This window comes from Pseudonaja textilis, chromosome 2 (genome assembly GCF_049901715.1).
Source record: "Pseudonaja textilis isolate UNSWEBS1 chromosome 2, rPseTex1.2, whole genome shotgun sequence".
NCBI classification, from domain to species: Eukaryota; Metazoa; Chordata; class Lepidosauria; order Squamata; family Elapidae; genus Pseudonaja; species Pseudonaja textilis.
The window spans coordinates 169,151,516-169,179,394 of NC_141991.1; the positions used below are offsets into that span (position 1 = coordinate 169,151,516).

At 38.4% G+C, this 27,879-nt stretch overlaps 1 protein-coding gene across 6 annotated transcripts; it reads right to left on the reverse strand.

Moving 5' to 3' along the window:
* CHRNB3 (cholinergic receptor nicotinic beta 3 subunit) lies at window positions 1-27,435 on the reverse strand. 6 transcript variants are annotated; one of them, XR_015742116.1, is made up of 7 exons: window positions 27,221-27,435; window positions 21,953-22,104; window positions 17,885-17,929; window positions 6,894-7,003; window positions 4,825-5,695; window positions 2,619-2,821; window positions 1-888 (listed from the first exon to the last, which is right to left on the reverse strand). XR_015742116.1 is itself a non-coding variant. In XM_026712667.2 (6 exons), the coding sequence occupies exons 1-6, from the start codon at window positions 27,273-27,275 to the stop codon at window positions 2,687-2,689; spliced, it is 1,368 nt and encodes a 455-aa protein (XP_026568452.2). In that variant the 5' UTR covers window positions 27,276-27,435; the 3' UTR covers window positions 1-2,686. The 6 variants fall into 6 exon arrangements, 5 of the variants coding, with proteins under 5 accessions (XP_026568452.2, XP_087782530.1, XP_087782531.1 ...); XM_026712667.2 differs by having other exon boundaries at window positions 1-2,821; XM_087926404.1 differs by lacking the exon at window positions 17,885-17,929 and having other exon boundaries at window positions 1-2,821.
* Window positions 27,436-27,879: the final 444 nt, after the last annotated feature.

The following is a 27,879-nucleotide window of genomic DNA, read 5'->3' on the forward strand; positions in this document are numbered from 1 at the left end:
TTCTCAGTCTTCAGATTATTTATTTGTTATTGCTTTCTTTAATAACATATACAATCATGAGTAGCTCTTGTGAGTGATGACATGCCACTACTGGCTGACAACATTCAAAGCAGTGTTATGCTCACATATAAGACATAGATGCATTGTAGTCATTGCACTAAATATTTTTACTTCCCATGCTAGGAGAGATGGAATGAATGGAGAACACAATTATTTTCCATAGTACCACTTACTGATTGCACATAGGTGGACTTTATGAGCTGAACCGAAGGAGAGAGAGCTTCAGGCTTGTAAGCACATCGCATCACTTATGAACTAATCCATAGGAATAGCTTACCATCCTGAAACCTAAGTGGTATAAGTAAAAATGTGAACATTGTCTTGCAACCCAGCAAGCAAAGAACTGCAATTGTGGTTAATGTATGGTAGAAGCCTAGAACTGAAGTTTGTAGGTGTAACATCAACACTCCAGGGAGAATATAATACAATAAGGCAAAGCTGAGTTTAACTAAAGTTGGTTGTGTCCCAACCCTGCTAGTATTTGAATTATGACAATACATGATTTGGGCCCTTGCTTTTGGACAAAATCAGCTCTTACTTAAAGAAGAACAGTGGAATAAACTTCTTATGTGAACCTCTTCAAGACTGGTATAAAGTTTTGGAGGAGACATTATTAGTATCCAACGGGGATCTTTTCGTATACATGAGCAAATGAAAACATACAACCCCCTGACAGGAAGGAAAGTTGGTCTGCAAAAAATATGCTACAAGACCTTTGAAAATCTACAGGTAGATAGAAGCTGTTTTGACTTGGATAAATTGTCTCATTTTGAAGACATCACAATAATGTTCCTGATTTTCTTTCCACTGGCTTTCAATATAGATTATCTGGACAATAATTATTTTACAATTAAAAAGCATCCATCTTAGGTCTTCTCACGAACCATTATGAGGATTCAAATCATAGTTCATGTGCAAGTATATATTTTTAGAGACTGAAAAAAGGCTAAATCCCTCTGAAACATTGTAGATCTTCAACAAATATTCAGCTTTTTTTGAAAATAAAAATCTCCAACCTTAACTCTAGCAAGATATAAGTACCTTTAAGAATAAAGTAGTAGAGGTAACCCTTTTCTCATTCTGGAGCCCATCTTCAGGGAACTTATCTCTCACCCAAATGAGAGAGAGAGAGAAAGAGAGATTCTGAAGAGAGGTGAGTGCCCTAAGGATGGGCTGCAGAACAAGTCCGAAAGCTTGGAAGACTAAACTTCTTGTCTTGGTGACTGACTCAGATTGGATCCTGCAGTACCAATAATCTGTAACAGTGCTTCTCAATTTCAACACCTTTAAGAAGTGTAGACTTCAACATCCAGAAATCCCTGGCCAGTCATACTGGCTGGGAAATTTTGGGAGTTCAATCCACACAGCTTAAAATGGTTGATACAGAGGAACACCAGTCTGTAAGCTTCACCAAATGTATTAGCAGGGTGATCAAAAGCAAAGCCTGCTAATTTAAATAGTATATGTTTTCCCTCCCTGCTTCCCACAGCAAGGAGGTACACAAACGATGCTTTTGAGAAGACGAGAATTGAAGTGATGGAAAAAGATTATGTCCTCAAAGTTCATTTCAAAAACAAATGAATTAGGACATTGCTGCTCATCACATTTATATGCATACATTCAATTTTTATTAATGCTTTATATATCTCTAATGTGTGAAAATATAAAATCTGTGTTTATAACATTTACTTTTTATAAAGCTTATACATAAATATCTTTTCTTAAAAAAATAGTGCAATAAATTGTCATCTTTCCAATGACAGTTGGTGTCAGTATAGTATTGGAAAGTAAATTCAGTGTAATAGTGGAAAGTAAATTCTGAAATTTGACTATAAAATATGGCTAATCCAATGGAAAATCCAGTTACATAAATCTTTCCTCATGATTTCTGTGGGTTTCTTTAACATTGTTTTTTTAAACGGGAGACTTTTTAAAATTAAATGTTAAGTTAAATCCATCTACTGGGAATTTCCCTCCTTCGCACATGTATCAAAATTTTGGAAGCATGAGGGAGGGGGTGGGTCAGAGCATAGTTTGGAAAATTCACAATAAATGAGCAGGAAAAAAACTCATGGAACGTTCTTTGAGGTTCAAAGATTATTTGGGGAAAAACTATTACAGTTTAAACTGAACTATAACTCTGGCCTTGTTGATTTGAGCTGATTAGAACTGAAGTTCAAAAACATGCAACATCTGTCACGTAAACTAAAACAAGAAATAATCTTAAGTTCCTAATGCTGAAATACCAATTTTATTTATTAGATTTTATTTTATCCTGCCTTTATTACTTTATAAGTAACTCAAGGTGATGAACATACAGTACGTAATAGTCTTATATTCTTATATTTATATTCTTATCTGTTTTTCTCTAACATTTTGGTAAACAGATAAATGCCTATAAATACAATAAATATAGATGAAAGTAGTCATTTGTGCAATCCATGCCCACCTCATGAGCTTGGTAGCTAAAAGATTTGATCTAAAACTTGATCTGAATCTATCCAGCATAGTTTGGTGTCAATGACATTCCTGTTGATTCTGTACACATTGATCGTTACCTAACCAGGCATCTTGATCTCCTGTTTTCTTCCTCCAGTTGATTCTTACACAATTGATGGTTTTATTTCTACAAACCACTGTGCAACCACATCTCCAAAGCAGGAGTAAATATAAGAACAGATCCGATCACAGACACCACCAAAAATACCCACAGGAAGATCCGGTCAAGAACCTGAGCTACAAACTTCCAGTCTTGCACGACCTAGGAGAGAGAGGAGGAAAATAAGAGTTGTGAGTTCAACGCTCAGTTTTTATACAAGTGAAGGCATGCTTTAAAAAATACTTGGGACTTAAGTCATCAACTCTCACCCTTCAAAGTAGGCAAGGTCCGGAAACAGAGATTGTAGGAATGATCTTTATCTTTTTAGGATTTTCTTTTTGTGAATCTGTTAGAATACTATAGTAGAATACTACCATACTTTATACAGTACAAAAAAAAACCCCAATCAGATGGAGTTACTCTGGCTTTTCATCTTGTGCTTTCGTCTTTCCTAGAATTGAGTGATCTTTTTTGAACCTCTCCCATCCTTAATGGTCCATTCAACTCTTCTCTATTCCGAATTTATGTTCCATCATATCAATTTATGCTTGATAACTCTGTGAAGCACAGCGGATCACTAAGGATACATGGCATTAGGTAGAAGGTTGCCTTCAGTAGTGGGTCAGATGTGGTGTAAGTCTGTTGTTCCACAAACATTGATATTATCTTTCGGGGATATTGAATATTGGGCATGACTCATAAAATTTATATAAAGTATTTTTTTTTCCCAATGCAGCTGATCAAGCAGAGCTGGCATGAACCACAAGTTCCTGCTTGTCTCCTTCACTCATATATAGAGATAGGATTGCAACTTGGACAAACCAAAATCAAAATCAAATCTGCTTATAGCCTTTTCATGTTCTGTAAAGTAGAGCTTTAAAAAAAATCCTTTAGCAAAACAAGATGACAAGATAGCAAAACAAGATAGTTTTGGGAGTGCTACATAACCGAAATTATTCATCAGATAGGTAAGTTAATTACCGTATTTTTTGCATTATAAGATGCACCTGGCCATAAGATGCACCTAGATTTAGAGGAGGGACAAAATATATATCAGGCAGAACCTGAGAGGACTATATCATGTGCCAGCTCTGCCTATTGACTCCTGCACTGTGGAAAAGAGAAAGAAGAAGCAGGCAATGACAAAGACAGAAGAGGCGGGGTTCAGCACTATAAAAGGACCCTGCCATCGCGGTCCACCTGCAAAGGACTGACACAGACATTTCCACCCACTTTGGGGGAAAGTAAGTGCGTCTTATGGAGCAAAAAATATGGTACTTAATTCTATTTCCCAGATTAATAGTAATAAGCAGTATTCTCCTTTGGAGCAGAAAAATATATTCAGAAACACGGTCGGTATTTATGTTGGAAGCTAACAATTTATAACCGGTACATAATGCATCAGATTACAGTTAAGTCTAATATTAACCATTTTCTGACCTTAACTTCATTCTCTTTTAAAATGCCAAGCACAATCATTTCTTTTAATTTTACACAAGGGTGACCATAGGGTAAAGCATGTTCCTTTGATAGACATTTGTCAATTTTTACTGGATTATCTAGGATAAGGAAGTTGATGTTTTCTCGAAACGTTGAGGTCTGCAACTTCACAAGCCCCAACCATCATTGCCAATGGCCAGGGATTACTTTTCTTTGCTTTAAAACTTGGCCAATGCTGGATTAGAAGAATCCTGGCCCAATTTCGCAACATATTCTAAATTTACAAATTACATTCGAGATTACTTTGTTCAGTTTGCTGTGACCTGATGATTTGTTTAAAAATGCAGGTTTAAGTTCTTCTCTGATTTCAGAACTAGAATATAATACAATTCTTTATTGGCCAAGTGTGATTGGACACACAAGGAATTTGTCTCTGGTGCATAAGCTCTCAGTGTACATACAAACAACAAAGTGATAGATTATAGAACAAAAATAAAGAGTTACAATAACTAATCCTAAGATACAAGCAACAAATGATAAATCATAAGGAGAAGGTAGTAGGAAAGATGAAAAATTAAAAGATGAAAAATTCTAAGATGACAAAGATGAGAAGGATAATAGCAATACAGCTATTTAGTCTTTAGGACTAAAACACTGCTGTGGGAATTGGGAAATATGAGGTAAATGTAAAACTGACATCAGGCCACTCTTGATTCCTAACTTACCTGCCTAATGAAGTGCTCCTTTTTGACATGTGTAGAAATATATCTAATGGAATCAGCAGCTTTTTCCAAGAATGCAACCACCACCTTTTCTCCATCTTTCAACTGTTTGTTTTTATGCTTCCTCAGCTTTGGTTTTAGAGTTCCTTCCGGATCCGCGAAGGCACAGCGATCCACGTATCCTTTCATGAAGAGCAGCCTAGGCAGTTTCTGAAGGAAAAGTCTTTTCACCCAGGGAGCCATGGGATGGTAGGTGGCCGAGGAACGATGGTGCACGTTAATTACAAAAACGGTCACAATGATTGAAAGCGTGACAAAAATCATGATGAACAACAAGTACTCGCCAATCAGGGGTATGACTTTGGAGGAAGAGGGGATGATTTCTTCAATAACCAGGAGAAAAACGGTAAGGGAAACTAAAACAGAGGTCGAGAGTGATAGTTTCTCTCCCTCATCTGAGGGCAAGTAAAAAACGAGCACCGTTAAAAAAGATAGTCCTAGACATGGGATTATTAAGAAAAGTGTGTAGAACAGTGGGAGGCGTCTTAAAACAAAAGAGTAGGTGATGAATGGGTAGGAATATAATCCGTCTTTTCGGTTTCCTTTCATTCCTTTGGCTTTTAGAATTTCCCATTCCCCATTATCAAAAAAGTCTGTCCTATCCACATTTTCGTCTACTAGGATCAGGTCAACCATTCTACCATCATAGGTCCATGATCCAAATTTCATGGAGCAATTCTGCCTGTCAAATGGGAAGAAGGTCACATCCATTGTGCAGGAACTTTTGTAACTGGCTGGAGGCCTCCATACTACTATCCCGTTGTACTTAATTATTGCTTTTGTCATCAATGAACCTTCAAAACGCCCATCAGCACTAGAAAGGATAGAGGAGAAAACTGTTCTTCAATTGCATATCATGCTGCTTGTTCCAATAATTTTTTTCCTATTGCTTCCTATTGCAGTTAATAGGGGTAGCCCAATTCCCCATTCTTTCCCCTTGTTTTCAAAGGATACTATTTCTTGTGAGTTCATGTTTGTGGAAGTTACTGCCTGTCTGCAAATCAGACCTCAGAAATAAAATTTAAAAAGATTTAGGAGAGTTGTTCCTTGTGGCAAAAACCTATCCTCAAATACGAGTTTTCTTAGAACACTTTCTTGACTTACTAGCCTGGGAGAAGTCCCACAATCAGATTTCCTTAGACTAAATTGTCAGTCAGCATGCTTGACACTATGCCTATAATATTTAATCAATTAATTCTAGCAGGTAGCAATCCTAAGTGGGATGAGGAAGAAAAGGAGATGTGGATGAAAAACAACCTTTATCTTAGCTGTGCCCTGTTTGTGCCACTATCCTCACATCTTAAGCATGGTTTTCAATTTGTTTTGATTGCTTCAATAGTAAGAAAATGACATTCACTATTTCCCCCCAATTTCTGGAGATCCAAGGTATTCCTAATATGCCCATAGAATATATTTTTGCTTTTATCAGCTACCTTGCTCTGGGCTCAGAGAAGAAAGGACCAGCTGGCTCTAAGACACCCGAAAAGCATGTTGAAGGATCAGAACTTTCTCTCTAAGTTTGGACCACTTTCTTCACCTTTGGACTGTAAAGCATCTACAGCATTAAATGTTACTTGAAAATACCCCCACAGTGAACAAAATATGTGGTCTAATTCATTGCTTTTGATCAAATTAAATTATTCTTTATATTAATTAGGAAGTATATTTAAATATTTCAAGAAAGTACTGATACAGCAGGAATTGAATGAATGTTTTTGAAGTGAGGCTGAAGCCTATGGACTCCCTCTATAGAGTTTGAGAAAACTTGCTTAGGTACGTTTCAATTAGGCCAAAGAAATCCAGGTACAAATGGCAAACCACTACAAACAATAACAAACACTTCACAGATTTGCACTTGAGTTGCTATGCCAGTCCTAATGGTTAATGAGTATTGTCAGTTTCAGCCAAGACATTAACTGGATAGCCCTTCAGATCTCTCTAAAACAGAGGATTATCTTTGAGAAACTAGGACAGCTGGCCACCCCTCCCTGCATTAGGATCCCTATACTCACTTTTCAAATAAAACAATATCAGGGAGCCAGAGAGATTCAGATGGAACCCGAATTGCAGTGATCCCACCATAATCTTCAGGATTCCAGCACAATTTATGGTCGATCCATTCCTGCAGTAAACAGCAAAAAGGACCAGATTTCCATTTCAGTTTCTCAAGTAATCATTCCTAGCTGAGAATAACGTTGGAGAATCTTATCAATCTTTAAGTGACTTTCCAAATATTGCTGAACTACAATTTGTATAATTTCTTACTCTTTGAAAGGCTGGATGATGCTGTTGAAAGTTGTAAGGAACATCTAGACAGCCTTATAGTCATTTTCAGGTCAATATATAATTGCTAGCCTGCTGAATCAATGCTTAATGTAACGTTTTCTTCTGGATATGGATATAATGTCAGGATTAATACCTAAAAATCAACTATAATGTATTTAATTTAGTTTGGCTTAACGTATTGAATAAAAAAGGCTTGTTCAACAAATTGGACTTTAAACAAATGGAAATACACCTTTCCAATAATACCAATAAAGATTTTCAGTCATCCAGATAGAGGTGTCTGGAAATTGAATCATAGCAACTGACTTCTGAAAGTTTCTGAAGAAGCTACCTCGACAAACAGCAAAACCAAAAAGAAAAGTTCAGCTGACGTTGCCTGACTCAACTGCCAGACTTTTCCAAGAATGTACCATTGACTTGGGACATCCTCCTCAAAGTCAAATATCCTTACCATGCAACTTGATTTTCCCAGGTTTTTAAAACTTTTTAAAACTTAAACCTAGGGATTACCATGATTTCTTAGCCAAGTTTGTAATTTATTATTCTTTTCCAGGATATGTTTAGTTATTCGCAGTTAATTGCCTGCCATTAGCTCACTCAATAAGTATTACATAATTGCAATGTTTTACACTAATTTGCTTTCATTTCCTAGTTGTTTAACTTGCTGTTGCTTCAGTTGCAGTAAGGACATTGCAATTTTTAACCTGTATTTGTATTCTGTACATTGTCCAGATAAGTCTTCTTGTTGAGCAATTGATGAATTGAAATGATTAATAAGGACATATTTTTCATAATTAGCTTTCTCCTTCATACAATCTGGTCTAGAATTTGCATGGAATATATTTTAGTCCTGAACAGCAGGCTTTTCTCACCAGAGCTAACATAGCACTGCTGCCTTCAACACGGTTATGATCTAGGATTTTACCCTTTATAAACGTATGATAGAATAGAAGAACAGAATTGGAAGGGACCTTGGAGGTCATCTAGTCCAACCTCCTGCTTAGGCAAGAAACCCTATACTATTTCAGACAAATGGTTATTCAATCTCTTCTTAAAAACTTCCTGTGTTGCAGCATTTACAACTTCTGGAGGCAAGTTGTTCCACTGATTAATTGTTCTAATTGTCAGGAGATTTCTCCATCTGATGGTGTGCAGCAGCAGCCAAAAAAACCTAATGCAATCCTAGGTTGCATTAACAGAGGGATACAATCAAGATCAAGGGAGGTACTAATACCACTCTATAAAACCTTAGTAAGACCACACCTAGAGTACTGTATCCAGTTTTGATCTCCATACTATAAAAAAGATGTTGAGACTCTAGAAAAAATACAGAGAAGAGCAACCAGGATGATTAGGGGACTGGAGACTAAAACATATGAAGAACGGTTACAGGAACTGGGCTTGGCTAATCTAGAGAAGGACCAGAGGAGACATGATAGCAGTCTTCCAATATTTGAGGGGCCGCCACAGAGAGGAAGGGGTCAGGCTATTTTCTAAAGCACCTGTAAGCCAGACAAGGAATAATGGATGAAAATTGAACAAGGAGACAATCAACCTGGAAATAAGGAGAAACTTTTTGACTGTGAGAACAATCAACCAATGGAACAGAAGTTGCCCTCGGAAGTTGTGGGAGCACCATCACTTGAGACCTTCAAGAAGAGATTGGACTGCCATTTGTCAGACATGGTGTAGGGTCTCCCGCGTGGGCAGGGGGTTGGACTAGATGACATATAAGGTCCCTTCCAACTCTGATTATCTATTATCTGATGTCAGAATAATGTATAAAAGTATGATTTTTGTCCGTCATCTCAGGAACAGCTAAAATAGTGTGTGTCTTCCAGGGTTCTGGGTGAAGAGCATAAAGACACATGTATGAGCGACAAAACACTTGGAGACTTGAACATTTTCAATTTTAAAAGGAGATAAACCCTACCAAATCATCATTTCCCAGTGAATATTATAACAGTTCTCTCTTTCCCACCTCTACCTCAACATTTCTGACTGGGATACAGCCATGTTGGCCAGCCACCAAATTGTTTCAGTCTGAGGCAATGTAGTCACAAGACTATTAAAAAAATGCCAGAGTTGCTGTAGGTCAAGACATCATACAGCTATATACCTGATGGCTGTTTCTTTGTTTTTTAATGGGAATGCAAGGAGCAGCCTAGGGAAATATTGAGGCAGCACAATTGTGACCTTTGAAAAAGTAACAGCATCAATCTTAGCAGTCTTAGCAATATAAGACTTCATCAAGGGGAAGAAAGTTCTGAATAATCTTTGGGGCAAAGGATGGGCGGGTAGAAAATATGTAAGTCAATATAACGTATCAGAATTGTCATTTTAACAAAAGCAAAATGAAACCCAGGTTTCTTCTATTTAGCCTCTTAAAATTACTTGGTCTTGAGACATTGGTTGGCATCTATTCTTTTTATGCCATGCAAAACCTCCCACACTGATTTTTACAGACTAAGATATTGAAAAAAAAACCACATCATTCCCCCCCACCCTTGCCTTGTCCTACTTCTGTTGACTTTACACACTGCACTGCGTAATTGCTGCATCTCAGCACGGAGTCATTCTTACAGTAATAATAAAAAAAATCTCTCCACTTTTATTTATTATTTATAAAGAGGTTTCTTTATTGCCTTGTTGGTAATGCAAAAAGCCAGAAGAGTGAGAGTGCTGACTAAAATCAATATTAGCAATGAAAGCTTCTTCTTGCAGAGAATTTAGACAGAGAGTTCTTAGAAGATGGGATTCCTCCAAACTCTCCCAATTCCGTATATTATGTTTTATTTTTTCAAATAACCTGCCCGTTAGCTTCATTTATACTTTATCCATATGCATGCCTTACACCAGAGGAAAAATTGTGGTCTGTGGCAGGGGTGGGATTCATTTTTTTTAACAACCGGTTCTGTGGGCGTGGCTTAGTTGGTGGGTATGGCTTGGTAGTCATGTGACTGGCTGGGCGTGGCCAACTCAATATCACTCATGTCGAGGCACCCATCTCCTCGCCTGGCCTTTCGTGACTGTAGAGATGCTGCAACAGTCGTAAGTGTGAAAAATTGTCATAAGTCACTTTTTTCAGTGCCATTGTAACTTTCAATGGTCACTCCACACAAGCAAAGTACCAGCAAAGGAGGAAAAAAAAAAACTCCAGAGACGTTCCTGAGACAGGAAGTCTAGCCCTGCCAAGAATGTAATAAGGGTTAATGGAGAAGCAGTTTCTGTAAGCAACACCAGAATGTTTCCTTCCTGCCTTCCTTACAGGATTAGGCCAGTAATTTCTTCTAACAACCGGTTCTCCGAACTGCTTAGACTATTAACAACTGGTTCTAGTGAATAGGTGCGAACTGGTAAAATCCCACCCCTGATTTTCCTCTATGGCAGGGGGCCCCATGACCCACTACTGGAAGGTGGCCTATTTGAACCAGAACCACATGAGTGGCAGGCAGAGATGGTATTCAGCAGGTTCTGACCAGTTCTGGAGAACCGGTAGCGGAAATTTTGAGCAGTTCAGAGAATCAGTAAATACCATCTCTGACTGGAGATTTTGCAGTCTCCTTTCCCTGCCATGCCCACAGAACCGGTAGTAAAAAAAATTTGAATTCCACCACTGGTGGCAGGCCAGCACACGCAGGTGTGCATAGCCCCACTCATGAGAGCAGTGGGCCCTCCCTCCCCTCTCAGAAAACCACCCCCTCTTTTCCCCCACTCCCTGCTCCAGGCCTCCAACCTAGTAAGATTGGGGAATGATGCTCTATGACTTCTCCGTCTTCTCTTTCTACTTTTCTCCTGTAACCTTCCTCCAACCTTCAAAACTCATCTCTCCATATATTACTCTACTGCTCACACTCTCTCCCTGTGCAATCTGTTTTTCTCCCATCAGTGCTAAAAGGTTTTTTTTTTTTAATGGTGCTATTACAATCCAAATAGCATAAGCAACTAAACAACACACACCAAAAAAATAGAAAATAGATTATGCAATAAAATAGAAAAGGGTTTACTTTGAAGGGGGGGGGGTGTGAACTCTTGACTTGCCATGCAAAACACCATCTGGTCCTCAAGCCAATAGAAGTGATGCACTTCTGACCTACATAATGTATTTTGGTATTAGATACTAAATGTTCACAGCACTCTTGGATGCATTCCCTAGAAAATAATGGGCATGTTCCAGGCTTCCCAAGGAGCAAGGAGAGATATTTCAAATTAAATATGCACAGAATTGGACTGTCCCAAGGTGTTTAACATACACTGCAATTTCTCCCGCTGCTTAATTTTTGACCAAGTCATCTGTTGAGATGGGCCACCATGGGAAAATTTGGGATGATTAAATAGTAAATGAGGTAAGCATCACTCCTTCCCTGCTCAAAAGGGTGCTTCCAGGTGGTGTTATTTTAAGCGATCATCAGGTCTCTGCAATGCTTAGTACATTAACTCAATCTCTTTATTTCATCCTATTTTCTCTAATTAAGTGGTGTAATGTGCTGAGAAATTATTCACCCTCTTTGAAGCTTATGTGCGCCCGATATTAATAATCAATTATATACGGGAAGTAAATGATGCAGATTTAATTTTTCTCATTACTTGCTGACGTCTCCAAAACTGTTTCTTTCCTTATGTGACTTAAGCAAGGTTATCCACATTTTTATCAAATACTGGGTTGTGAAACTTGGGTCTTTAGAGTCATATGCACCTATTGGTTTATTCCATGCTTGTTTCTAATGTTTTTTGTGATTAATCAGTGCAAATCTGTGGGAAACAGTGGTGCTATTCTACTGGTTCGGCCTGGTTCTGGTGTACTGGTAACACTGAAGATTGGCTGAGAGCGAACCAGTTCTCTTTGATGAACTGCAGTTGGGCCCACCCACCTGCCCAGGCTCCCATATCGACCTTTGTTCCCTGCTTTTGAAGCATAGCTGCTTTGCACAGCACAGCAGATTGCCGTGCGTCAGCTGTTGAAGCTACAGGGATTGCAGGAGGTGAGAAGGAAAGCCTCGGCACGTGTGTTTGGACAAAGTGTGTGCATGCACGCAAAGCACGCCCATCAAGCCACACCCACTGAACCGGTGGTAAACCACTTTGAAACTCACCACTGATAGAAAAGACTACTTGTCACCTACCAGGGAGGAAGGGAGGGAGGGAGGGAGGGAGGGAGGGAGGGAGGGAGGAAGGAAGGAAGGAAGGAAGGAAGGAAGGAAGGAAGGAAGGAAGGAAGGAAGGAAGGAAGGAAGTTACCTCATCCACTTTTTGCTCTGGCCCACCATTGATGAGATGTGATCGCCAAAGATTTATTTTTGGGTGGACAATGACCCTCATCAGAAAAATGTTTAGCACTATGACTGTCAAGAACAACTATCCAGGTAAAAGAATCAGGTATTGCCAAGATGAGTTTATCTACTGGTAGTTCCTCACAATGTATGAGTTAGGATTAGACATCATCTCTTCAACTGCATGTGTAATCACATGCAGAGGTAACCCACTTTTCAGCATACCAAATCCCATGGAAAGGGTCATCCATATTTTTAGATGCTGTTGGGATTAGATAGCAAAAATGTCCAAGGGAGACACAGAACAGTAGGTAGCAATCTTTGTAGTATAATTATTGGAGCTGTAGTCTCACATTTGGGATTCAGCTTGAGGAAAGCTGAATTGTAGTAGTATATCTCAATATATCAACTGGAATCTGCACCCAAAGTTGTCTTTTTACAATGACTGAAAGTTCAACTTTAATCCAGAGTTATTGTTAGACATCCAAGTGCTTTGGCAAGGAAGACATAATAATCTCCAAGGGCTGCTTGGGATTTCTTTGCCAAAATAATGAACAATGGGTATTTTTATATGCCCTTTCTTGCAATACAAATGAAGCTTTTCAGGACTGCAGACAGGTATATCAGGAAATAAAGAAGCAATTCAGAAAAATCTTGTTTTCAGATCCTCAGCTCCACAAACCTATAGCCAGAAAGTTGGACAGGGATCATTCTACACTAAAAAAAACCCACATTCATACAACCTCAGATTCTTGATGGTTTAAACCAGTGGTCGCCAACTGATGATCCATGGCCCACTGGTGAGCCGAAAGAAAATTTTGGTGGTCCGCAGAGAAATGTCACCCCCAGAGTACCCCACAAAGTAATTAATCCAGATTGTGCAGGAACACAAGGTTGCACCGCCCACGTGGCCCAAGGACCCACACACTTCTTACCTGGAAAACTTGCCTGCTAAGTTGCTATTTTTTTCCCCCAACCATCAGGTATTCTACTGTGCCGGGAGATTTAGATTAGCTGGAAAGCAGGAAATCATTGGATTTCTTGCTTTCTAGTTAATCTTTAGATCTTCGGCTCTGCTTTTAAGTAGAGCTGAACCTTCCTTAGGACTGAAGCTACTATTTGTCAGTGCAGGCTCTGGTAGCCAATGGCAGATAGATAGATCTCTGAGTGAATCTGTGATTCTGTGAGCAACTCAATCTGCCTGCCTGCTTTGCCTGATTTTGGGTAAAAGTTGCTCTTTTTTATAAAAAAAATCAATAGTTACATAAATATTTATAATATTTACATACAAGCCATGCCCAGCCAGTCACATGACCACAAAGCCACACCCACAAATTAGGCCATTGCCCACAGAACCAGTGGTTAAGAAATTTGAATCCCACTCCTACCTCTGTGTGTGTGTGTGTGTGTGTGTGTGTGTGAGAGAGAGAGAGAGAGAGAGAGAGAGAGAGAGGTTAGATAAAATCTCTCTCTCTCTCTCTCTCTCTCCCTCTCTCTTTCTCTCTCTCCCACCAACATCAGCAAGCCACTGTCAGTCAAAATTCATATTAGTGGTCCCTGGGATTTAAAATTATGAGTTTGGTGGTCCCTGAGGTCCAAAAAGTTGGCAACCCCTGACAAGACTAGACAGGTTTGTAGTAAACTATTGGAGAGAAAAACATTGCTAAAATACAGGTAGTCTTTGACTTATGACCAAAATTGAGCCCAACATGTCTGTTGCTAAGCAAAATAGTTGTTAAGTGAGGCTTGCCCCATTTTACAACCTTTCTTGGCACAACTGTTAAGTGAATCACTGCAGTTACTAAGTTAGTAACATGGTTCTTAACTGAATTTGGCTTCACCATTGACTTTGCTTGCCAAAAGTCGCAACAGGTGATCACATGACCCCAGGGCACTGCAAACTTAATAAAAATGAGCCAATTGCCAAGCATCTGAATTTGATCATGTGATCATGGGGATGGTACAACGGTTGTGTGAAAAATGATCATAAGTCACAGTTTTTCAGTGCTGTTGTTAGCTTTGAATGGTTACTAAAGGAACTGTTGTAAGTGAAGGACCAACTGTGCTGATTTTTCCTTCCAACTTCTTCTAAAGAACAGCTGCTACAGTTTTAGAAACAGGGCAGTTCTATAGCGAAAAAAAGTTACAATCCTATTGGTCTTCAACTTTCCCAATTCCCAATGCTCCAACCTTTTCTCTTATTGCAATAGCACTTAGACTTATATACTGCTTTACATTGTTTTTTACAGCCCTCTCTAAGTGTTTACAGAGTCAGCCTATTGCCCCCAACAATATGGCTCCTCATTTTACCCACCTCAGAAGCATGGAAGGCTGAGTCAACCTTGAACCTGGTGAGATTCAATCTGACAAATTGCAGGCAGCCAGCAGTCAGCAGAAGCAGCCTGCATTCTAACCACTGTGCTACTATGGCTCTTATGCTAGTAGAGGGCACTAGCAGTTCAGAAAACAGAATCAGTTGGTTGACTGTTGGAGGTTCTGACCCCATTTTGGTTGCAATGTCAGCAGAAGCCAGCATTACAATTATAGCTAATTCCCCACTGAGGTTTTTTGTTTTTGTTTTTGTTTAAAAAAAAACAACTAACATTCCATTGATATATTAACTATGCAATGTCCCCATTATGGTGCTCAAACTACATAAACTAAGAGAAGAGCAATAAGGCTGATGTGGATTTATATTTAATGAAACTCTCTAATTCCCTTTCCTGAATATCACATGTGCCAGCCACATATCCTATACTGTAACTATTGAATAACTTAAATAAAATGCGCAAATGCAACTCATAAGGGAGAGTCCAGAGAGACCATCTTATATATGAGATAGCAGTGCTGATCATACTGAGCTAGAAGGAGAGTTGAAGGACTCATTTCTTCTTATAACCCTAGAGGGCTCATATATCTCATGTAATTATCTTGAAGCTGTATACAAACAACACAATTAAATGACTAAATGCATTAATAATCTTACAGTGAATTTATATTAAAAAAAACCACATATGTATTAAAAAGAGATAGAAAGAACAGGGAAGCAATACTAGAACAGGAAAGAACAAAATAATGCCACAGCATCAGTGCTGGGATTTAAAAAAAAATTACTACCAGTTCTGTGGGCGTCACTTGGTGGGTTTGGTGTGGCTTGGTGGGCGTGGCTTGGTGGGCATGGCTTGGTTGGTGTGGCATGGGAAGGATATTGTAAAATGTCCATTCCCACCCCACTCCAGGGGAAGTTTACTGCAAAATCCAATTCCCTCCCCACCCCACTAACCTGCTTTCCAGCTCCATTCTCCTGTGCAGGGCAACAAAAGAAGACCCAGACGATCAGCTGGGACTCCAGAGGCAGAGAATAGATGGGGGTGGGGCCAGTCAGAAGTGGTATTTGCCGGTTCTCTGAACTACTCAAAATTTCCGCTACCGGTTCTCCAGAACTGGTCAGAACCTGCTGAATACCACCTCTGCACAGCATTGTGTTGCAATGACCAGAGATTGTATGCTTCAGTCAGGTTTATCATAGCAAAGGCTACTTAGACCCCCTGTATCAAAACATGAGGCAGGGAATGCTGCAGGTCCCATCCCTGAGGGATATACATCTGGTAGGACCCAGAAGAAAGGCCTTCTCTGTGGTGGCTCCCTCTCTCAGGAGCATTATTCCCCCAGAGATTAGAACGGCCCCCACTCTAACTCTCTTCCGGAAGGCGCTGAAGACCTGGTTCTGCCAGTGGGCCTGGGGAACCCAGAGTGGGATGGAGCCCATTAAATGGCTCGTGTGATTTGCTGTCCCTGGGGTGGGAGGTTGGAGGGTTGGGGGTGATTTTCTTATATTAATTTATTTGATTCTTCTTATTAGTTTTACTGTTTTAAATGTGGTTTTATATTCTTTAAGATGCCTCGAGTCGTCATTGGCAAATAGGCGGCAATATAAATCAAATAAATAAATATAAATCAAATAAATATCATTCAATAAATAAATAAAACTGGAAGCCCGAATTTGGCTCAGGGCCTATTAGCATGACATGGTGTACAGGAAAATGCCCCACTCAACCACTTCATGGCCACATTCTGATCCAGCAGAAGCCTCTGGATCAATTGCCAGGGCAGCCCCACCATAAAATGCAGTCTAAATAAAATGTAGTCTAAATGAAAAGCACCTACATAAATCACTACTATGCTATCCCTATTCAGGAAAGGGATATCTATTCAGGAAAGACCATAGCAGATATGGTCCACTGAAGGGGGCTGACTAATTAAAACATAATTACACATCCCCCACCCCACCTCCCAGGTCTGTCCGGCTCCCTCCTTTGCCATCTTGTGTTAATGAATTTTTTTACCTGCAGTGTTATTTTATAATTGATGGTTTTAATACCTTTGTGTGTAAGCCACCCAAAGTCATTGGATATGAGATGGGAGGCAAATAAATTTCACAGTAAATAAAAATAAAATAAAGAGATGTTAACTGAAGGTGGTAATTAGTGCTCTTGGCAATATGACATTGGAATTGAATGTTTGTAAGCCACCTATTGTCACTTTGGAAAGATGAGAGGCAAATAGGTTTGGTAAATAAAAAAATAACATTTAGGGTCCTGCTGCAAGTGTTCAAAATACAATGTGAACATTGCTGTTCAAATACAGATAATCCTCAACTTACAACGGTTCACTTAGTGACAGTTCAAAGTTACAAAGGCACTGAAAATAGTGACCTATGACCATTTTTCACACTTACAGCATCCCCATAGATCATGTGATTTACATTCCGATGCTTGAGAATTGGCTCACGCTTATGACAATTGCAGCGTTCCAGGGTCATGTGATCGTCTTTTATGAGAAACAGCGTTAATGGAGAAACCAGATTCACTTAACAATTGTGTTACTAATGTAATAACTGCAGTAGTTCACTTAACAAATGTGGCAAGAAAAGTCATAAAATGGGACAAAATTCACTTAACAAATTCCTCACTTAGCAACATAAATTTTTGGCTCAATTTTGGTTGTAAGTTGAGGACTACCTGTACATTGGTTAAAACAAAAGCCATTTCTGCTAGCACTGATCATGTTACAAAGTTGGGTAATAAAATACCTGCAAGAAAACCACCAAACTCAAAGAGCATCGCGGACCCCATAGTTCAACCCTGAGCTGCAAATATTCTCTTCTATTAGTAAAGCCATTTATATGTTGCATTGGATGGCATTAGATTTGACATTTTTATAAAACATTAATTGGAAATATCCTTAAATATTAATTAATTAACCAAAGTATCTGTGACATTAGCCAATTTATACCCATTAAGGGGAGGCTAGATTTATAGATTCATAGAACCAGATTGGAACATCTGTCTCACAAGCTGAAAAATATTTACAGGGATATTAAAACTCACTGATTACTAACAATTCAAGCAATTAAATATTTTACAATAATACCGTTCTATTTTTACCTGTTTCAGCCATACATTAGTTGTCATTAACTGGTTCTTTTCATCCTGTTGGAGAAGAAAGGGGTGGGGGGAGAGCAGGTCATTTATTTTTATTTTTTAAAAATATCCCCTATACCCCCAGGGAGTCAGCTACATTTTCTGAGGATATTTTGCTTCCTAGGAAGAGCCCTATGTAAAATAATGAAACTTGAATGCTTTAAGATTGCTTTACAAGTGTTTGCATAATTATTTGATTCAGAAGTAGGGTTTCCAGAGAACGTCTGCAAGAAGAGAATATAGCCTCCTTGTCTCTTCTGGCCAGCAGGCATAGTCAAATATTGTTGGCCTTTTTGAATATCAAACAAGTTTTCTTTTCCTGAGGAGTTTTTTTTTCCATCACATAATCAATTCCTTAATCAGTTAAATATAACTTAAGAAGCTCAGCTCTAATTAGCAGATTAATTAGTTGATTACCACCTTCTCCCTCCTGCCTGAAAGTCACAAAACCTTAATCAACTGTACCCTTGAAGGCCTTTGCCTCCTGAACAGCTCTAGTGCATTCCTAAGACTTGTTGGAAGAAAAAAGGCACTGGAGACAAAATGGAGTCTGGAGGCTGATTGAAAAGAAGATCCATTTATTGATGAAGCAGAAGCTCATGGGTGGTTCTGGGCAGCTGACCCACTGAGTTTGTGGGCGAGTTTTCCCGGACCTTGGCTATTTGGAACAAGGATTTTAAAGGGGTTTTGAGTTTTGAGCTCAAAGGCTGCTTGGAACTGAACCAGATGGATATTTCTACCAACAAACTGAAAAACCAGTATTTCTTGTGCTGGAAAAGTAATTGCATATACACATAAGTTTACCTACTTTCCTTTTCAGTTTTCCACTCTGATTTTTGTTGCAGGTGACAAGAAAGTCAAATGCTTCAAAACTGTTGAAAATTAAACTGTTAGCATGCCTTCCTTTTTTTCCTTTCTCTTGTCTATGTCCACTTTTGTCTCTTTAGATATCTGGTAATATCAGATATCTCTGTGCTACCCTATATAGCAATAGCACTTAGACTTATATACCACTTTATAGTGCTTTACAGCCTTCTCTAAGTGGCTTACAGAGTCAGCATATTGTCCCCCAACAATTTGGGTCCTCATTTTACCCACCTTGGAAGGAGGGAGAGCTGAGTCAACCTTGAGCCTGGTGAGATTTGAACTGCCAAATTGCAGGCAGCTGGCAGTCAGCAGAAGTAGCCTACGGTACTGCACACTGTGCCACTGTGGCTCACATGTCATATGAGTCAACTAAGTCATATCTTCCCTGAAGTAAAACACCTGATCTTGAAAGTTGCTCTGGACCCTTTTATAGCCATGCGACCAGAATAAATGCAACTGTTTTGGCTTTGCCCTTCCCTGTGACAAGCAGGGACTCCAGACTAGCAATTGGAAATCTTGCAGCCCAAGGCTGGGATATAACCAAGGCAGATTCCAAGTCTTTAATCATAGAACAAAATATAAGTTGCTACAGCATTTGGCAAACCATTCCCTCTGGATTGAGCTGGCCTAGAGTCTTGATCTAAACTGGGCCTGATCAACAGTCTTTAGGCTCCAGTTCTGGAAAAATATAGCTTCTGATTAGCTGCAACTCTGGCAAGAATCTGCTCCATGACAGGTCATCATATAAGCAGAAGCTCAAGAACATTTTCATCTCCCAAGCAATAATACCAAAACTGATTGGTAGCTATAGGGACTAGTCGCTTTGATAATCTTTATCTCTGTGGTGTCTTTCCAAGTCAGTCTTTACTCCTGCTGAAAATTCAGAGGAGTCCATTAAGTTTCTTGGCAACATTTTCAGAAGGGAGTTGCTATTGCCTTCCTCCTAGGACTGAGAAAGAATGACACCACCAAATGGGTCTCATTAATAAACTTATCCTCCATTAATTTGTCTAATCTCCTTTTAAACCTACATAAAGTGATATATAATCAAATTCCATAGTTTAATTACATGCTCTCTTTTTTTCTGTCATCCACTTTTTGCCACTCAGCAAATCAGAAAACTCCAATTCTTCTAATAAGGCATGGAAAGGTAATTTCCCTGACCAATTTCTGTATTACTTAGCATTAACATTGGATCCTTCCATAATATGTAGCATTTCAGGCAGCAATTTCTGCATAAATGCATAATTTTATGTTTGATTTGGGATTTATTTTTTCTTCAAGCTTAAAGTCCTCAACGTCATAAGATTTTCTAATAAACGAGTTCTTTTACTGACTTCAGTGTTATAAAGCTGCTTACTTGGTATTTTTTTCAAGTTCATAAATGCATTTAAGATTCGGTGGCTAAGACAATATATAGTATTTGCCTAAATACAGCATTTGCTCCAAAACATTATAATTACAATTTTATTTTAAATTTGTTCCCCAATGTGAAATTTGTATTATCAGAGCAATTGCACATTGGATCTATGTTTCCATCAAAATGTTTAACGCTACCCAAAATGGTTTTTAATTCAATTATTTTTAACTTAAACATTATGAACCTATATAAGAACATTATATGAGAGTTAAATGGGAATTTCTGGCTTCTATCTTTTTATAGATACTTACATTGTTTTAACTATTCTAAATGAACAGCAACTGTGAGCAAAGTTGAACATTTAATTTATGAACAATTCATGCAGGAAGATCACACAAACTGATGATAATGACAACACAGTCATCAAAATGATCAGCACAAGTCATGTAAAAATGATTTATATTGTATGTCAGTTGGGAAAATTGGTGGGAATATAGAGTTGAAAGGAGCTAGTTAAAACATGGGAAATTCAATAAAAATGGATAGATTTGGCTCATAACGGGCCAAATTTAACTGTGGCTGTAAAGTGTGGATAACTGATGTGATAATACCAGGGGATAGTAGAATGGAAGTCAAAGAATGGCAGAAGTTGACAAAGTATCAAGATCTGAAAATCGAAACTGAAAGATTATGACACCAACCAGTCTTAGTGGTCCCAGTGGTTATCAGCAGATGAGTGCCAAACCCAAAATATTTTGGACAGCATTTATAAAATCTATGTATTGATAATTAGAAAAGGCTATGCTGTTTGGATTTACACATGTAATATACTATGCCAATATATCATCAAATAACCACTTCTGCCTATCCCAGGTCCTGGGGAGGACTCAACAGGTGCAAAAAAAAAATGCCAAATCCAATCTGAACACCTGGTTGGTTGTGTGATGAACCATAAAAGTACATACCTTCATAAAATCTTTGCAAAAGTAAACTGTGTAATCTTTTTGTAGGGCTGCAAGTATAATCACATTTTTTTTAAAAAAAAATGCATTTGTAGGCTTAATAACAAAGGATCTCTATTGCCTGTAAGATCTGGAGGATGTGTCTCTATGCCCTTTGCAAGCGGGTATACACATACAAGCACATGCATGTACAAAGAGTGAACCTTGAAGGTTACTCTGGCAAAGAACAATTGGAAGAAATTATCAAAGGGTAGAATAGCAGGGCTCAAGGTATTTTATTATATTTTGACCAGTACTACACCATCTGTGTTTACAGCCTATATATACCAGCCCGAAGCTTTATGCATGCACATAGCAACAAATAGAAAAAAATGGAAAAAATTGCATGCCTTAAGCATGAGCTATGCTTCCTATAGTCACGTACCTTTCAGATACTGTATCTGTATTCTTGAACTGCCATTCTTAAGACCCACTAAAGCAGGGGTCTCCCAACATGCTAGTTGAGGAATTCTGGGAGTTGAAGTCCACAAGTCTTAAAGTTGGCCAGTTTGAAAACTGATGCCCTAAAGCAATAACGGTATATATTTTGCTCTCTTTCAGCTTGGATTTGAGCTCCCATAATCTCTAACCAGCATGGCTGATGGTTATTTGAAAGAATAGCCAGTCCAATCATATCCTGCTAATTAAATAAAGGGGAGGAAAACAATTTCATTGTTATTAAATATTAATAAAAAGTCATTAACAAGATTGAGGGAGACAAACAGGAGCATCCCTTATCAAAGGAAATAATGTGACCGCTCCTAACAATGAATGTTAGAAAAAATTAGTTTAAAGATTACCTACCACATCTACAAGCTGAGAGATCTTCAGTCCAAAATATACCTTTATAGTATCATTAGCATGTTTTACTGGCCTGATCCATTTCTGATATCCATGAAACAAGTGTCGCAAAAGAGCATCTTCATTCTCAGCAAATGAACTGAATACAGTAAAAGCTAAAAGACAGAAAAAAAGAAGGGGGGAAGGCAGAAATAACTAACTAGAGCTATCATATAAAACATTGCTATGGCCTAATACAATCAAATTAAAATCATAGACATGTCATATAATGTTGTTCTAGATGCAAAGAGAATGTTTTTTTTATTAAAAAGAAAACAGCCAATGGCATAAACATTTCTGTTATGACTAACTCAAGTGGGAACTTTTAAACTATTAATAATTTAAATAGCTGTGGAAGGGACAATTTAAATGTATGCCATATAATTATTACTAAAGTGAGCATGACAGTCAGGACAATGTAGAATGCAAAATGGCAGCTTGGACAGAATTAAAAGTCTATGGCAATATATAAATTTTAGCAGATGGACTATATATAAAAGGAAACAATCTGGACCTATTTCCAAATGAAAGCAATTTTAGGGGGAAAAAAAACCTTCTTAGAATCAGTGCCTCCCACCTCTAGTTTTGAAATACTGTTCAGGATGACAGGACTCTTGTACTTTTAACAGTTGCCTAGGAGTCTTATTTTTAGTTTTTAGCAAACTGTCATATTGTACAGAAGTGGGAAAAGCCATAAATAACAGTATTCCTCCCTAAGCACCTATAGTACCTTATTCATAGTAGAGGACTCCAATGTTTATGCTACATTTCAAGGAATACTTTTTATTAACTATCCCTTATTAAGCAGGTTTACATCACTGGTGGGATTCAAAACATTTTAATACCGGTTCTGTGGGTGTGGCTTGGTGGGCGTGGCTTGGTGAGCATGGCAGGGGAAGGGTACTGTAAAATCTCCATTCCCGCCCCACCCCACTCCCCACCCACAGCTCCGTTCTCCTGTGCAGGGCAACAAAAGAAGATCCAGCCAATCAGCTGGGACTTGGGAGACAGAGAATAGATAGGGGGCGGGGCCAGTCAGAGTGGATATTTGCCGGTTCTCCGAACTACTCAAATTTTTCGCTACTGTTTCTCCAGAACTGGTCAGAACCTGATGAATACCACCTCTGGTTTATGTGGTTTGCCTAAACATCGTCTCCTAACCACCTCCTTGCTGTGGTCCAAGCTAGGTCAGAAACTGTGGTTTGTAAATTCTGGTTTGCAAATCCCAGTGGCTAAGTGGCTACAGTATAAAATAGCTGTTCTTGTTGTGTGCAAATCCAGTCATTAAATTTAGGGTTCAGGCCAGGGATGATATCCAGTGACTGAAAAGTTGAGTGGACTGCATTGTGTAACAAACTGTGAAAATAACCTTGGGAGACAGGAGGAAGAGCTGCAGCCAGGGCAAATGTCAGACAAGAGATAACTCATCTCAGAAGGGACCCTCCCTAGTTCTCTGGAAAATAAAAAGAAGGGAAAGTCTTGAAAAATAAGTCTTTCAGATTTACAAGATTCTGTTACTGTAACCTTACAATAAAGGGAATGTTAGTACTCATGGAATTGGTTTTATGGGGCTGACTTGTAATTTATTGGGTGTGCTGATCATTCCATCATACAAACAAATGTTTAAATAACAGTAGAGTGACAAGTATAGAAAGAAAGAAAGAAAGAAAGAAAGAAAGAAAAGAAAGAGAGAGAGAGAGAGAGAGAGAAGAAAGAAAGAAAGAAAGAAAGAAAGAAAGAAAGAAAGAAAGAAAGAAAGAAAGAAAGAAAGAAAGAAAGAAAGAAAGAAAGAAAGATGAAGTAAGGAAGAGAGAAAGAAAGAAAGAAAAAGAAAAAGAATGAAAGAAAGATGAAGTAAGGAAGAGAGAAAGAAAGAAAAAGAAAGAAAGACGAAGGAAGGAAGAGAGAAAGAAAAAGAAAGATGAAAGAAGGAAGGAAGAGAGAAAGAAAAAGAAAGAAAGAAAATCATATATGGGGATAGCTTATTTCATAAGTTTACAAAATGAGATAATTTGTTGAAGATTGTCTGTCTGCCTATCTATCTATCTATCTATCTATCTATCTATCTATCTATCTATCTATCTATCTATCTATCTATCTAACAAAACTCTACCACAGTAGGCTTCCATATTGGAAAGGCAAATATGCTGTAAATAATTCAGCTATTTTTTTCACTTTACTGGAGTGACAAACATGAGAAGAGATCTGTTGGATCTGGCCAAAGGGCTATCTAGGACATCATTTAGTACTTTCAATGCTTGCCCAAGCTACTGAAGACTGACACATATTCATGATCTTGAGATTGTGATACTCTGCCGTAGTGATACTTAAAGGAACTAATATTTCTCTATCATCATTCTGCTATCACTATCCGGGATTAGAGAGATAATGCATATTAATACTCAAGAAAGGCTATATGCCAACCTTTAATATTGTAAGTTGGCTAGATTAGGTTAAGCTCAAGAGCACAATACTATAGATAAGTACTCAAAAGTAAGTCTTACTAAGCTTAATGGGACTTTTCCTAAGGTCAGTTTGTCCTGAGCATCACAGTTGCACAGAAGACTGGATTCTCACTCTCTGCTTTATTCCACTGCCTGCAACATAGCTTGCTTGATTTGTAGCTTCCTCTCTGCACACATTCCTACAATTTCATTTAAAAATTGTATGTCTAATTACCATGTAGCAAAGCAAATACAATTAAGAGTATGGTTTTTAAAATATATCTTTATCAATACTCTAAACAAGTCAAAAGTCAAATACTTGACTAAACTATTTTTAGGGATTTCTTTTTCCTTTCTTCTTCCCCCTTTTCTCCCCTTTTAAGTATTTGTAAATAACAATACAGTGGAGATTTTGGTCCTAAGCTCAAAGATTTATAGTCTTCTTGAAATAACTTAATACAATTCTTTCTGTTATGATCAATCTTCCATGAATGTTATAATGAGAATTAATTGTATAACGTTAGTGATTTTCATTGTCCCCTTATTGATATCTTCTAAATTTATATCTTTGTTTTAAAGAAATAAAAGAAAAAAGAATAATTATTTGTAAAATTCAAATGAGTTATTTTAGATCTATTTGAAAGGATGCATACTGTTAACGGTTAATGATAACAGTTAAATTGGAATCCATAAGGAAAATGAGATTGTTTATGAAAACAGTCTGAGCCAATAAATTCTGCATATACTGAAGAAAAAATAAGTCTCAGTTGGGGAAAAACTTACTTCCAAGTAAAGTTGCAGTGAACTATACTTCAGGATTTTCTCCTCACAGAAAAAAGAGAATCTCTCAATTGTTGTGGAGACTTGCTGGCTATTTTTCTTTTTCCTTTATTTCCTTTATTAGTAAGTAGGTCACCTATTCTTGAAGCAGGATAGGAAGAGGTTCACTTTTAAAATTTTAAACCTTTCAACTTTGGTATTGGATAAGATTCTTGAGAATACTTCATCTTCAACCACAACAATACAAGAGCACACAATAAATACAAACTCAAGGCAAACTGCACCAAACTTGATTGCAGGAAATATGACTTCAGCCACAAAGTGGACAAGGTCTGGAATATTCTACCTGACTCTGTGGTTTCTTCCCTAAACCCCAAAAACTTTTACCTTAGACTGTCTACTATTGACCTCGCCCCTTTCCTAAGAGGTTCTGTAGGGGGCCTGCATAAGCACACCAATGTGCCTATTGTCCCTGTCCTAGTTTTTTTTTCTTATTCATATCCATTTCATGCATTCATAACCATGTTTATACTTACACCTGTTATCTAATAATCGCTTGACAAAATAAAATAAATAAATAAATGAAATAAAGAATGTGGTGGACAGTCAAGGAACAAACTGATGGATCATCTTATGGATCAATCCAGAAATCTCACCAGGGGCACAAATGACCAGGCTTGTGTTATCCTGTTTCAGACACATTATGTGATGAATGAACTCTCTGGAGAAAGCTCTAATACTGGCAAAAGTGGAAGGAAAGAGGAGGCAAGGATGACTAGCAGTAAGGTAGGTGGCCTCAGAAATAGTCATATTGAGTACCCTGTTGGAAGACCTAAAAGACCAGGTGATGGATGCATTGTCATGGAGACAAGGGAACTGAAAACAATTTGATGCCACATAATTAACCAATGAATCAATCCTGAAGGCTTTGAGCTGCTAACAGTCAAAAACATCTTCAAAAGAAGCTCTCCAATGATAAATTATCTGCCCAAAGCAGTGATTTTTTTTTTTAAAATCCCAACAGCCTTGTAAAGGACAAAGCTGGAGGAAGAACCCTGGAGGGAAAGGCAGCCACTGCCATCTCATTTAAGACTTTTGATAAAGAACTACCATTGATTTTCTTCCCTCTTTGAAACCAGCTAGTGTTATCTGCAAGTTAGATACGATGGCCTTAGTAAAGAACCGAAAAAGCTCTTTGACGATGGAAGCAAGAAAAGAAAGAATAGCAAATGGGTAGATTGGAACAAGGTTGTGGGGGTTGAAGTATTGTATAAACATTCCTGGAAGCAAAATCCATAAATGGGGCTCATTATTTTCCTGGAAGCAAAATCCATAAAAGGGGCTCATTATTTTCTTATTCCAACTCTAAATGAGCTACTTTGCATAAATCTCCTTCCCTTCCCATCCTCGACAGATTTTTCTTCCTTTCTCAATAATTCATAGTTGTACATGAAAATGTCACGAGAGCTTCTTGCACGTATCTCTTATTGCCTTCTGGTTTTCCTCCGTAGCCTTATTTGCCCTCTCACATAGAGCCTTATTTGCCCTCCAAGTTCAGTGTGGGACACGACGAAAGGAAACATTTGCTTCAGAACAGACAGGACTGCAGTGTCAGAGAATAGCTTCTATCAAGTAAAGAGACCCCGTTTAGGACAGTGGCACTTTTCTTGCATATATGATGATTGAGCTACATACATGGGTAGCTTTGGGGAAGAAAGGGTGGGGGGAGGTGACCTGATCAAAAGCCTTTGCAGAATGTCACTAAAGTATTAAAACTCCAACGAACAAGCTTGTTCATGAGAAAAATGAACCGAAATACGATACTTGCTGCCTTCTGTAGCTTACTATTTTTTTTTCCTACTTCCCTTCTTTTAAAGACAAACAAAAGTTAATTCCAACATGCTTGAAGAAGACTGGATTGATATTAGCCCAGAAAAATAAAATCTCTGTGTTGCTGCAAATGACCCAAGAGGAAACTAATTGCTGAACTTTGTTAAATTGCACTTACCTGAACCATGGGCACACAAAAGGAGGGGCAGTTTAATGACATCTAAGAACCTCATCACCACAGCCAGTGCTGCTGCTGGATGTTTCGGATGTTTATAGATCACCTACTTCCATCGAAAACACAAAAATAATTCTAAACCATAACAGCTGGCAGGCTAGTTCCAGGGAGAAGAGATTTAAGCCTTCTCTTGTACCACTGTGAAGGTTTTTAGAATACGCTTCATTGATTTTCAGTCAGCTGTCAGAAGCTGCACTCAAGAATCCTACAAAAGGAAACAACCGCCTGGGTCCTAAATTCTGCCTTCTTGTTTGAGCAATAGCTGGGATTCTTTTGAAAGGCAAAGTTAAGCGAATTCAAAGAAGAACCTTAGGCGACAACAATCCAATGCATGCTTGGTTTGACTTATCCTCTGTATGCTATAAAATAAAGTGTGAAAAATCTAGATGGCCTGTAGATAGTGGGAGGGAGAGGGAGAGGGGGGGTTGTATACAGGGGTGGGATTCAATTTTTTTAACAACCAGTTCTGTGGGTGTGGCTTAGTTGGTGAGTGTGGCTTGCTGGTCATGTGACTGGCTCGGAGGGGCCAACTCAACATCACTCACATCGAGGCACGCATCTCCTCGTCTGGCCTCTTGTGACTGTGGGGATGCTGCAGTAGT

Coding starts and splice junctions, on each gene's coding strand:
- CHRNB3 (XM_026712667.2), bottom strand. CDS start 27,275: ATGAGGTTCTTAGATGTCATTAAACTGCCCCTCCTTTTGTGTGCCCAT. Junction 5,696..6,893: donor GATATTGTTTTATTTGAAAA/GTGAGTATAGGG, acceptor TATCCTTTCTAG/TGCTGATGGGCGTTTTGAAG. Junction 2,822..4,824: donor AGGAGCACTTCATTAGGCAG/GTAAGTTAGGAA, acceptor TCTCTCTCCTAG/GTCGTGCAAGACTGGAAGTT.